Source organism: Eurytemora carolleeae, unplaced genomic scaffold, assembly GCF_000591075.1.
Source record: "Eurytemora carolleeae unplaced genomic scaffold, Eaff_2.0 scaffold18, whole genome shotgun sequence".
NCBI lineage: Eukaryota > Metazoa > Arthropoda > Copepoda > Calanoida > Temoridae > Eurytemora > Eurytemora carolleeae.
The window spans coordinates 162,095-175,961 of record NW_019396537.1 but is presented as its reverse complement, the minus strand read 5'-3'; the positions used below and the strand labels follow the sequence as shown (position 1 = coordinate 175,961).

General features: G+C 33.7%; 1 protein-coding gene across 1 annotated transcript in view; it reads right to left on the bottom strand.

Annotated features, from left to right (window-relative positions):
* Positions 1-13,867, bottom strand: part of LOC111705045 (uncharacterized) — a gene marked incomplete in the record, with an annotated part of 27,445 nt that continues 13,578 nt past the window's right edge. Inside the window, 9 exon segments of the mRNA XM_023477473.1 lie at positions 1-134; positions 521-584; positions 1,603-1,704; positions 2,770-2,814; positions 3,426-3,552; positions 5,510-5,607; positions 8,050-8,144; positions 10,078-10,210; positions 11,142-11,196. Of these exon segments, the coding sequence (XP_023333241.1) occupies positions 76-134; positions 521-584; positions 1,603-1,704; positions 2,770-2,814; positions 3,426-3,552; positions 5,510-5,607; positions 8,050-8,144; positions 10,078-10,210; positions 11,142-11,196 (778 nt within the window).

Below are 13,867 nucleotides of genomic sequence, written 5' to 3'. Positions count from 1 at the left end.
TAAGCAAGTAAAATATATTTTTATTAATATTCTTACATTGTTATCTGTTTTGTTTACATCTAGATGTTTAGTATTTTAGAAACAAGATGGAGTGCTGCCATACACTCTAATTCTTCCAACTTCAAGAAGAGTGTCTAAAAAAATGTAAAATAAATTTAATCTTTAAATATTTTTGCAATCTGCAAAATTAAAACTTTTTTAATGTACGAAGAAAAAATTGTTGTACAGTACCAGAAAACAATGGAATAGAAAGACGACGTATTTAAGCAATACTTACTAATCTTTACTAGTAACTTAGCAAAGCACAATTTAAGTGAAAAGGGTCAATTTACACTGTACAATTGCTATGTCTAATGTTCATTGAACTAGATTAAGCCCTAACTTGAGTTTAAAAGTCGTCTTCCTATTTCAGAGTTTTCTTGTTATCGCTGTAGATTAATAAATGGAACATTTAAACGCTAAAACTATTTCAATAAATAGCACTTCGAATTAAATAATGATACTTTTTACTTTTCTATACCTGGTGTTGTAGCTATTAGTTGAACAGTAACATATCTTCCTTTCTTATTACATGCACTGTACACCTGATAATCGAAAGATTAGTATTTTCAAAATGGAAGCATTTATTGAAATAACATACTCTTTGAAGAAAAAATTCCAGCGGGAGCGGTTGAACAAGCGGATGAGACATAGCCTAGACTCTTGTAGTTAAGAATGAAAAATTACTTATTTGTATGATAAATCTTTTTTTCTGCCAATGGAAACACATATCTTATAATTTTATGTTTGTTTCTTCTGCTGGAATTATAATATTTTTTAAATACTCTTTGGCTTGTAACCGCTAGAATACAAATTTTTATATGATTTTTTCCTTCGACCGCCACAATTACACATATTTTTTTATAAAACTCTGGTGTCTTTAACCACTGTAAACACACATTGATTTAATTTGATACTGCAAAAAAAATTTTTAAAATATGACAACCATCATTGAAGGCAACAAATATTCAGCTAAAAATATTTCGCGGTTGAACCAAAGAGAAATAAATAAATCGCATTTCACATTTATATAAAAACTGCTGATTGCGTCATGCAATCTCAACCGATCGTTCAACCGCTAAAAATAAATCATTGCAATTATTGTATGTTTTATATCTTACGCTTAGAATCATTATTGAAATCTTGCAGCGAATTTCAAATGGTGTTTCAGAAATATTTTTAATGTTGAAAATTGTTCATTTCTATTTGCGGGTTCAGTGTAAAAAAGTTATACTCCAGAAACAACAAAGTAAATTAACAAAGTTAAATTTTTTAGAAAGAAAAAATGAAAATTGATATTTCATTAATTAACTAATATAGAGGTTTTCAGGGTACCATTACACGGGCAGCCGTAGTACATTTAAATTTCCGAGCCGGGTCAATCTTTCCGGTCCCAGTTAGTACTGTATCGCCCGGACATTAAATATAGCAGACACTCAATAGGACTACCCGGTTCAACAAGGTTGACGCGGTCAGACTTTAGGTTGAGTTTACTTTTAGGCGCGTGTTTGTTATTCATACAACCTTGAAATATGTCTACAGTATATAGTAGTTAGTACTTACTGGGGCTGTAACACCATCAGGAGCTCCAGAGCATTTATTGTTAACACTGATCAATGTATCTACCGTCTCCCCTCCTGGAATAGGAGACGACCCAACCCGGATCTAAAAACAACATTTTCAGGTACCGAATTTGAGCCGAGTCTCTGAACCACCTGGCGCCGGTTCAAATCTCGAATCCCCGATTTTAAAATTAAAGATTCATGAGGAATTGAATCTGTGATTCAGGATTTGAACTATCAGTTGGTAGTTCAACGACCTTTCCAATTCCAATTCACAAAACTAGGTCCAGGCAGTATTGAGTAGGTCTCAGTAATTTCAAGTGACTACCCTTGCAAAGACTGACATGTTCGATTTAAAACGGCACCCTTCATCTTCAAAAATTCATAGATTTGAATTGAGCTTGCTCTATAAAAGTGCAGAAGAAACAATGAAAGAAATAGCCCAGAATTTATCACATTTCAAGCAAGGAAACGATACATATTCCACATTTTTGATCACATATGTTTAAAGGATACGCTGTGAATCCGGCAAGCTCTTTTTTAACGAACTGCCAGCTTCTTATGTTAATTTAACCAACCGTAGACAAACAAATTTAATAACGTACTTTTTGTATGCTTAGTGTTAAATTGTTAGAAAAAAAAACAGTTCAACAGTTTAATTCTGACGATTAAACCATTATTCATACGCGGCGTAGTCACGTGCAAATAAATTAGTTGGTTTTGTATGGATTTTGGACTCAATTTTTAGATTCCACAAAAATCTGATAAGTTTAGAAAATTTCAAAATAGTTTATTCTAAACATTTGCTTTTCTAAAAACAATGTTCCCCTGACACAGCTTCCTAAAAAGTGTACTTTGAAATGAAATTAGATAAAAGTGGTTCTATAACTGATGATAAAAAATATTCTAATCTACATACTTTTGCCACAAGCTCAAATATTCTTATTCCTATATCTTTGCAACCTGATGGGGTGAATCCTAAATATTTCAAACTTTCAGACTTTTTGAATTTTGATCTAACAAAATTCATAGTTTGAAATATCAAGGTTATTTGATATCGGGTTGCACTTGCAAAGATATAGAGATTCCAAAATAAGTGTTTGTGGAAAAAACTCATTTCCTTTCAATTTAATATTTCATAATTTTTTATAAATAATTATATTTTTACCTCTACAGCCTGAGCGGTAGCACTGCTTCCGGATTCAAACTTAACCTGATGAAATTCATTTAGAGTGTATTTGCGTCTTTGGCAAAAACTTTAATTTTCTAATCCTTATATTTTTGCAACTTGATAGATGTAACGCTTTGATATTTTAAGCTTTTAATTTAGATCTATCAGAATTTAAAGTTTGAAATATCTACTACTTCATTCGGTTGAAAATATAAAGGGTTTATAAAATCAAAGTTTGTGGCGAAGACTCAATTCTCTTCAGTTTTATATAAATCTGTTTATTACCCCGGCTATATTTATAAATCTACTAATTACCTTAGATATATTTATAAATCTGTTTATTACCCCGGCTATATTCATAAATCTATTTATTACCCCGGCTATATTCATAAATCTGTTAACTACCCCGGCTATATTTATAAATCTGTTTATTACCCCGGCTATATTTATATAAATCTGTTTATTACCCCAGCTATATTTATATAAATCTGTTTATTACCCCGGCTATATTTATATAAATCTGTTTATTACCCCGGCTATATTTATAAATCTGTTTATTACCCCGGCTATATTTATAAATCTGTTTATTACCCCGGCAATATTTATAAATCTTTTTATTACCCCGGCTATATTTATATAAATTTGTTTATTACCCCGGCTATATTTATCTCTGCACCAAGATCTAGTTCTACCCAGGGGTGAATCTGTTTCCCTGTTGTAAACTCACTTCCTCGCTTTACTTTATTCAAGTTATAAGTAGCATCAGGACCACTAGATACCCTGTAATATCATGTTATAAGTAGCATTAGGACCACTAGACACCCTGTAATATCATGTTATAGGTAGCATCAGGACTAATAGACACCCTGTAATATCATGTTATAGGTAGCATCAGGACCAATAGGCACCCTGTAATATCATGTTATAGGTAGCATCAGGACCACTAGACACCCTGTAATATCATGTTATAGGTAGCATCAGGACCAGTATACACCCTGTAATATCAAGGTATAGGTAGCATCAGGACCACTAGACACCCTGTATTATCAAGGTATAGGTAGCATCCACACCACTAGACACCCTGTAATATCATGTTATAGGTAGCATCAGGACCACTGGACACCCTACCCTGTAATATCATGTTATAGGTAGCATCAGTACCAATAAACACTCTGTAATATCATGTTATAGGTAGCATCAGGACCACTAGAGGCTCTGTATTATCAAGTTATAAGTAGCATCAGGACCACTAGACACCCTGTAATATCATTTTATAGGTAATATCAGGACCACTAGACACCCTGTAATAATATGGTATAGGTACCATCAGAACCACTAGACAGCCTGTGATATCAAGGTATAGGTTTCATCAACACCACTAGAAACCCTGTAATATCAAGGTATAGGTAGCATCAGAACCACTATAAACCCTGTAACATCATATTATAGGTAGCATCAGGACCACTAGACACTCTGTATTATAAAGTTATAAGTAGCATCAGGACCACTAGGCACTCTGTATTATCAAGGTATAGGTAGCATCAGGACCACTAGACACTCTGTATTATCAAGGTATAGGTAGCATCAGGACCACTAGACACCCTGTAATATCATGTTATAGGTAGCATCAGGACCACTAAACACTCTGTATTATAAAGTTATAAGTAGCATCAGGACCACTAGACACCCTGTAATATCATGTTATAGGTACCATCAGGACCACTAGACACCCTGTAATATCAAGGTATAGGTACAATCAGGACCACTAGACACCCTGAAATATCATGCTATATGTACCATCAGGACCACTTGACACCTGGACAGAACCTTGTAATATCATGTTATAGGTAGCATCAGGACCATTAGACACCCTGTAATATCATGTTATAGGTAGCATCAGGACCATTAGACACCCTGTAATATCATGTTATAGGTACCATCAGGACCACTAGACACCCTGTAATATCAAAGTATTAAAGGGACAGAACCCTGTAATATCAAGGTATTAAAGAGACAGAACCCTGTAATATCAAGGTATTGAAGGGATAGAACCCTGTAATATCAAGGTATTAAAGGGACAGAACCCTGCAATATCAAGTTTTTAAAGGGATAGAACCCTGTAATATCAAGGTATTAAAGAGACAGAACCCTATAATATCAAGGTATTAAAGGGACAGAGCCCTGCAATATTGATGTATTGAGGAAAACTATAGACGGTAAAAATCTGTATGGGACTGTACACAGGTCAAGTCGGTTCACAACCCTCTAGACCTTGGACTGAGCAAAACATATGAATTATTTTATCAATGACTTACGAACTTATGCAACAGATATAACGAAGGAAATAGATAAAATTTACAAATTTATGTGATAACAAAAGCGGCGCTCAGAAAAAGTGTAAAGTGTAAAGTGTAAAGTGTAAAGTGTAAAGTGTAAAGTGTAAAGTGTAAAGTGTAAAGTGTAAAATGTAAAGTGTAAAGTGTTAAGTGTAAAGTGTAAAGTGTAAAGTGTAAAGTGTAAAGTGCAAAGTGTAAAGTGTAAAGTGTAAAGTGTAAAGCGTAAAGTGTAAAGTGTAAAGTGTAAAGTGTAAAGTATAAAGTGTAAAGTGTAAAATGTAAAGTGTAAAGTGCAAAGTGTAAAGTGTAAAGTGTAAAGTGAACTGTCTAGAATTTTAATGAAAAGTGTCTTAAATTTTTTCCACCTTATACTTTTTTATTATTCAAATCTGACAGTTTACCTTCCGTTAACTGGATAAACAGCTGCTCGGACGGGGAGTTCTAATATTTTAAAATCACTTCGTCCAACTTTTAACTTGGTCGGAATAATTTCCCAGGTCTGAAAATAATATATTTATTAATCCATCTCCTCGTGTTTATTTCAAAAGTTTAATTTTTTGGAAAAGAAATTGAGTTCTTGCCCCTAACTCTAATTTTCTAATCCCTACACATTGGCAACCCAATGCCGTAGAATATACTTAAAACTATGAATTCTGTTAGATATAATAACAGTTTGAAATATCATTGAAGTTTACACCATCAGGTTGTGAAGATATGGAGACTAGAAAATATAGAAAATTTTGTTCCCTGAATTGTAAAAATGTGAATAATAAACGAATACAAATTTTAAATTTATTGCGTGTTATTTCCTCAAAATAAGGAAATACAAATTTGACGTTAAAAGTCGGATGGATGGCTGCCAATTAAACGATCTTTTGTCGGTTGTTTGCCAGCCATCCAACTTTTCAAGCCGCCAAATAAGATAATTTTTTAATATCGAAATTTAGAGTGTTATTAGTTAGTTTTATATATGTTATATGTATATAATAAAACTTCAGACATTCGTAAATATGTTCCCTCTGTCTGGCAAAACGGCTGAACCAAATGGGCTGAAATTTTTTGTGGACACTCATGGGTAGCCTGGGTGTGACATAGGCCAAAAACTTCAAATATTTTTTTTTATAAATTTGTTTTTCTTCAATTTTTTTTCAAGGGCAATATTAGATTCAAATTCAAGGGTATCATTATATAGCACAAATTTTCTTCAATACTTACATGCACACAAGATTATAATGCAAGGAAAGTTAATTGCAGTTGCGTATACTCTGCGTACATATGGAAACCAGTTCTCCCTGGGCGGAATTTGTAAACAAGAATAGATGCATTAGTGTTCGTTGAGTATCCAAGGAGGATAAAGGCATTTGATTTTGATAATTTTGATAAATCAAATAATAGTTTCCTTTGACCAGAATATTTCATTGCTATTGTATGTGAAAGATGGATCCCATGTCAGGCTTCAACATCTGTCTTGTGTTTACATTACCGCCCAGAGACATTACACTGCAGTATAAAAGATGCGTACACCTCTGAAATAAGTTTCCTTGCATTATAACCTTGCACTCACATTTCAGTACACAATATAAAGATTCTAAGCTTTGTTTATCAAACTGATGGAAAAAACAGGAACTTCAATTTGATTTCTTTTTAAACGCACAAAGAGGAACAATATTCAATAAAAGAAAAGAAACTCATTCTTAACAAGAAGTAAAACAAAGAGGAGCTGGAGACACATTTCTGCAGATGCGCTCAGAGCTGAAATTTTAAAAGCTTATACCCGAGTAAAACCCCGACTTGGGCTCAGATAGCACCCAAGTCAGGATTGGTTCTGATTCAGCCAATCAGAGACTGCTTAGAAAGCTTTCTCTTTGTAGCAGACATATTGCCGACAGATCAGCTGTGACAAGTGAAGTATTCTGAGATAAGATAAACAAGATTTATTATATATTTATATATATATATATATATATATATAGATATACTAATGAAACAAGGGAACAGTCCCTTTTTTCATGTTTACATTTGAGACACTCCAACCCCTGGATTGATGATGCTGTCTGAGACCCAGCTTCCGCGCAAACCCAGCCAGCGAATCATCTACATGAGATTTTCAAGAAGATAACACCTTAAGAGAATCTCTAGTAGCATACTACTCCACCAGTCCTGATGAACCCAAACCCTGATGCCTTCTCTCAGATCTACACCAGCTCCTCTTCCATCCTCAACCCTCCATCTCCCGAGCACCCACCTGCCTTCTCTCCCCCTCATTCTTTCAGGGACATGCTGTCTCACTGCCGGAGGTTCTTGAGGAGCCCTCAGCCAGAGACCCTGGTCCTTCTCCCTCTACCCTGCATCATCTTGATCCTGGTATGCATCTGGAGGGAGGAGAGCTTTATCAACTGTTCCCTGAAGATGGGGATTTGAGTCCCGGCTTGAATCCTTGGTTCCAAACATGGATTCCACAGAGAACTCTGATGTAACTCAGGAGACCGGCCTCAGCTCAGATAAAGAGGATTCTGACGATCCAGATTATGATCTTCGGGCCTCTCCTCTCCAGAGAGTAGAAACTGTGTATGATCTCAGAGACCAGCTGCTCCGAGAGCAGAAGCTGCATGATCTTGTTATCAGACAGGAACGTAGGCTCCGAGCTGCTGTCCTACACAATGTTGAGAGGGTCCGAGATACCCTCTCCAGAGATCCCTATAAGCTACACCAGGCGAGGGATTACGTTGATGATCTCATCATCTAAATCCCGAGCATTGACTTGGGTCTAAAGAGACGCTCAGACCAGGTTTTACTTAGGTGTAAGCTTTTAAAATCTCAGCTCAGGCAACAATTAGAAATGGCGAGACATAATTTACTTTATTTACTATGTCTTGAACCAAAAAAAAATAATTTAAAATTATTCTTTAAAAATTTGTTTGTTATTGAAAAGTAAATAAACCTGCTGCAGAGTATAGCGAAGCATAATATTAGTATTTTCGAATCCAAATCTACCGAGCAAAGCTGGTCTGTTGTTTACTACAGTCATTTTACCACCTAAATAAGGGACTATTGTAGATATTGCACATGACTCTTTACTTAAAGGGACTGTTCAGGTGAAATGGTAAGGGGTATAGGTTAAAGCCTAAAAATTCCAGGAATTAATCGCGACCTGCTCAGTAACGCAACTAGCACTTTTGAGAGGGGGAAGGGGGGGGCGAAATTTTATTTTGTGTGATTGGGGTGTGTCGATTTTTTTTTTGAAAATGAAAGCAATGAAGTGAATCGCCAAAAATATCTGTTCTTCTTTCGTCTTTTTTATTATAGTTCTTAAAGGGAGTGTTCGCGAAAACTGGAAGGGGGTATAGGTTTACAGCGAAAAATAATCGCTTTTGTTTGCTACTAATCTTATTCTATCTGTTGCGTCTATAAGGAGAAAATTGTTAAAACCGACTTATATTGAAGAACGTAGCGTCCATACAAATTCCGGAAGTTTTAATATACAACTTGTATCGTAAAATAATCAATTTAATTTCAAACAAACCATTTAAATATTACAACCTAAAGTCATCGATTATTTTTCGACGCATTCATATATAGTTCCAGAGCAACTATTTTGGCGTTTGAAGTGCATTGTATACAAAACGTCAGCGAATGGGATTGGGCCCCAGTGGTGGATTAAGCATTCATCCCCCCCTCCCCCCTCCTTAATCTCTTTGTCGGAGTTGCCGTTTACTTTGAGCCCAAGATCCTTTTTAAATTCAAATATATTAGTTACTCTCTGTTTATGTTATGAATCCCTATCTGTCTCCATGCCCAACCTTCGATTGATGCTGCACTGATTTTCTCTTTGGTTCTTTTTGTGTATATATATTTTTTTTTAATGTTAAAATTTAATTAAAGAATTTGGTTAACAGGGGGGCTCAGCTAAAACAGCCCCAGGCTATTGAGTCCGCCTGCTGCGGAAAATAATATTTTACATATTGTAATTTTTAAAAATTAATTCGTAAATATTGTTTTTTTTTCTGCAGAAATAAATGATTTGATTTGATTGATTTGATTTGATATTCATTTTTAGATATTCATTTTTAGATATTCATTTTTAGATATTCATTTTTAGATATTCTTTTTTGGATATTCATTTTTAGATGTTCATTTTTAGATATTCATTTTTAGATATTCATTTTAAGATATTTATCTGTGGTTTTTTAAAAAAAAAAGCGTTTTGCGCATTTCTTACTTTTAAAAAACAAAAGAGAAACTATTAGAACTAAACACTTTTTGAAAAAACGATGTTGTCTTAACCACATCTTGCATCTTTAATCTTGCATACTTGAGTTCTCTGTTTGCAGGCCTTGAGCTGACGTAGGTTGGGTTGCTTTCATACAGAGAGCTAAACCACTGGTTCAACTAGAGCAATAAATATATAGAGAACTAAACCACTGGTTCAACTAGACCAATAAATATAAACAGAATTATTATATAAATATTATTATTATAAATATTAACTATATATGAAAAATAATCAATTAAAAAAATAATCGATGACTATAGCTTGTAATATCTGAATGATGTGTTTGAAATTAATTTTATTTTTTTACGATCCGAGTCGTATATTGCAACTTGCTGAATTTTTATGGACGCTTCAGAATAAGTCGTTTTTAACAATTTCATTTTTCGCGAACACTCCCTTAAATGTCTGACAGTCTCTGACTTAGTCAAAATGTGTATTAAGTCCTCTATTGCAGTCTATAGCTTTTTATAATTCATCCACTAGTCCTTTTTATAATTCATCCACTAGTCCTTTTTATCCACTATAGTTCCTTAATTATAGGTCTGTGTAGTCCTATGCAGTTATTAGTTCCTGCAAGTCCTTTGTGACTATCATTCCTAGAACTTGTTTATAGCCTTTAAATTGAAATTTTTTGGAAATTCCTTTTTTTATTATTACATATATAAGCGCGAAGTAAAAATGAAAAAGAAACTGCACCTATGATTATATTTGGCAGTTTTGCCTCCTGAAACCAGGATTCTCCTGCTATATCAAGGGTCAAGGATTCTACTGAATCAAGGGGCAAACTTTGACGTTGACCATTTATAGTCAAACCTCCAGCAACCATAACCTTAATTACGATCTGATTTTTACAGGCATTCAACAAAGTTTTATGCTTTCTATTCAGTCTTGAAAAAAATATTACAACTTTCGCGAGAAAAATTATTTAAGAACATATTTTTTTCAAAAAATTATCCTTTTATCCTTAATTAACTTTACGCTTATTTACGTCACAATTGATATATATGTCTGTCTCACTAAAATTTTAAATAAGTTGAAAAAATATTAGCCATTGCTCAAAATAGTCTTTTATCTAATTTTACGTTAAGTTAGGCTTCAAAATTCTTTGAGCAAAAAAAACTTTGTATCAAAAATATTTGTACTTTTTTGGTTTGGTTAATAATCATCTTAAATATTAATCGAAAACATACAAAAAAAATCAAAATCACTATAAAAACATATTTTCCTAGATGATCACAATTGTTCAATTTAAGGTTGATAAAATGTGAAATTATTTTTATGAAAATCCCCGAAATATGAAAAGAAAACTTGCTTTGCCGGTATAAACTGGGTTACTTATATATTTGCCTCGTAACAAATAAGAAACGTTTAATACCCAGGATCATAAAATCAGGAAAAAAAGGAATAAAAATTCTCTCAAAATTAAATAAAATAAAATTACTGACATCCAGGGCATGACAAACACATCCAACCCTAGTTATTCACATATATCACACTAAACTAAGCTAGTGGGGTAGGTCAAATATGTCTATGATAGGCCGGGTACAGTAAAAAGTCTGGCCGCGCCATCAACATTAACCCGGCCCAACATAGGAAAAGATCAGGCCTGTACTTGCCGCACGTCACTAAGGCCTGTACAGTGTACAAGGAGTAGATCCGGTTTGAGTTTAAATTGACCCTAGTCCACTGTGATAATTGCAATTGTAGAATTTTTCAAGTTGAAGGATCCGGAAAAAATGCTAAAGGTTTTTTTATGTTACCTTGACAGCTCCCCCTTCAATATAAGAAACACATGCATGATTCTGCCGAGGGATTCTCAAAGGTCTAAAACAAATATATTTAACGGACCATTGTTGTAATTTCATCTCCTATTATAAACAGAGAAATGTTCACACAATCACAACGGTGATCTTAAAAAGCTTCACCAATTCAGTGTAAAAGATGTCGTCGGTTTCTTGTTTAAAAAGTGTTTCTGTAGCAGAATTGCGCAAACCACTTTTGATTAGAAAACCAGAAATTTATTTAACAGCTATTTTAACTTTACAAATAGAAAGTCTTACAGTCCCTTTAAATAATATTCTTATTGTCCCTTTAAATATATCCTTACAGTCCCTTTAAATAATATTCTTACAGTACCTTTAATTAATATTCTTACAGTACCTTTAAATAATATTCTTACAGTCCCTTTAAATAATATTATTACAGTCTCTTTAAAAAATATTCTTTCAGTTCCTTTTAATAATATTCTTACATGGTCCATTTAAATAATATTCTTACAGTCCCTTTAAATAATATTCTTACAGTCCCTTTAAATAATATTCTTACAGTCCCTTTAAATAATATTCTTACAGTTCCTTTAAATAATATTCTTACAGTCCCTTTAAATAAAATTCTTACAGTACAGCTTTAGATAATATTCTTCCAGTCCCTTTAAATAATATTCTTACATGGTCCATTTAAATAATATTCTTACAGTCCCTTTAAATAATATTCTTACAGTCCCTTTAAATAAAATTCTTACAGTACAGCTTTAGATAATATTCTTACAGTTCCTTTAAATAATATTCTTATAGTTCCTTGAAATAGTATTCTTACAGTTCCTTTAAATGATATTCTTACAGTCCCTTTAAATAATATTCTTACAGTTCCTTTAAATAATATTCTTACATGGTCCATTTAAATGATATTCTTACAGTTCCTTTAAATAATATTCTTACAGTTCCTTTAAATAATATTCTTACTGTTCCTTTAAATAATATTCTTATGACTGCCAGAACCTCTATTTTGAACCCATTTTCTTTTTTTGGATAAAAAATATTTTTCTGAATATTCGATCTGAAGGCAAAAAAATAGCATCATTTAACTTCGTATTGTTAATAATATCTTCTGAAGAATATCTGAGGAAATTCTAAAATAAATATCCTGAGCTTGCCCGCTTCACGCTTTTAAACTTCATGTATATCTACTTAATCTTTCCAACATCCTTATTAAAATTTGAGATTATTCCCTTTAAAGGGACTGAAAGTGTAATATCAAGTGGCCCTCCATACAAAGATAGCAACGCTCAATTTTAAACGGAACCCTTTGTCTGATCAAGTATGAATAAGATATTCATTTTTAGATATTCCATCTTTAGATATTTCATCTTTAGATATTTCATCTTTAGATATTGATGTTGTCCAAGAAAAAAGATTTATTTATCCGATTGAGAGAATTACCAATGAATACTCGTCCTAATCCTGCCTTTAAAATACTAGGAGTCTGGCTTGATGAAAACTTAACTTTTGATTTCCATATATCAGTTACATCTAAAAAGATTTCTAAAGCCCTTTTCTCTCTTAAAAAAGTACGTCACATTTTGTCTTTAAATGCACTAAAATCCCTATATTACGCCCTGATACACCCTCATTTTCTATATTGTCTCCCTGTTTACTGTTCTTCAAGTTCTAGAAATATTAACCTTCTATTTCAACTCCAAAAGCGATGTGTTCGTACTATCCAAGGATCTAAATACAATTCTCACACTGATCCAATTTTTTACTCCTTAAAAATTCTCCCACTACCTGACCTTATTAATCAACAAATTTTAAATTTTATGCATTCCATCGTTTATGATTATGCCCCAGCGTCCTTGCAAAGGGAGTTTCCAATTAATCAATTAAATCGTGAATATCAGCTAAGAAACAATGAAGACTTTTAATACCTAGAATAAACTTAGAGTCTCTTAAACGATTTCCATTCTATAAATACCCAACTCTATGGAATGACCTTAATCCTGAGCTTAAGTCTTTAAATAGAAAGAATGAATTCAAATATAAATTCAGTCATCTCTTTTGGAAAAACTGAAAGATTTCAGATGAAATAAACTATTTTGTTATGTATGCTCCTCAGCTAATATTAATTGATCATTTGTTGAGTCTTCTCTCCTCGCGATTTAAATTTAAATTTAAATATAGACGAAATCTTTTTGGTCAGGTGTTGAAAGATGATCCTTATTGTTTCTTTGTTTGTTGCTTAATTATGTTAAGGGATTGGGGGTGAGGAGTGCATGATCCGTCGAGAAGGCAGGTACTTTCCCGTGGAATGGGATCGGGCCACAGTGGGGGATCCCGCACTCATCCCCCCCTCCCCCTTCAAATCTTGATGATCTTGTTCAAAATGTTTTATGATGATTGATGTATGGATGTTGGGAGGGGCTTGGGGGTGTGGAGTGTGTGATCCGTCGAGAAGGCAGGTACTCTCCCAGTGAATGGGATTGGGCCCCAGTGGGGGATCACTCACTCATCCCCCCCTCCCCCTTTTAATATGGGGGTTAATGTTGTTCTTGATCAAACTTTTTGTGATGATTATTTTATGAATGTTTTGAGGGGATTGGGGTTGAGGGATGCATGATACACCGAGAAGGCAGATACTCTCCCAGCGAATGGGATTGGGCCCCAGTGGTGGATTACGCATTCATCCCCCCCCTCCCCCTTCCTTAATCTAT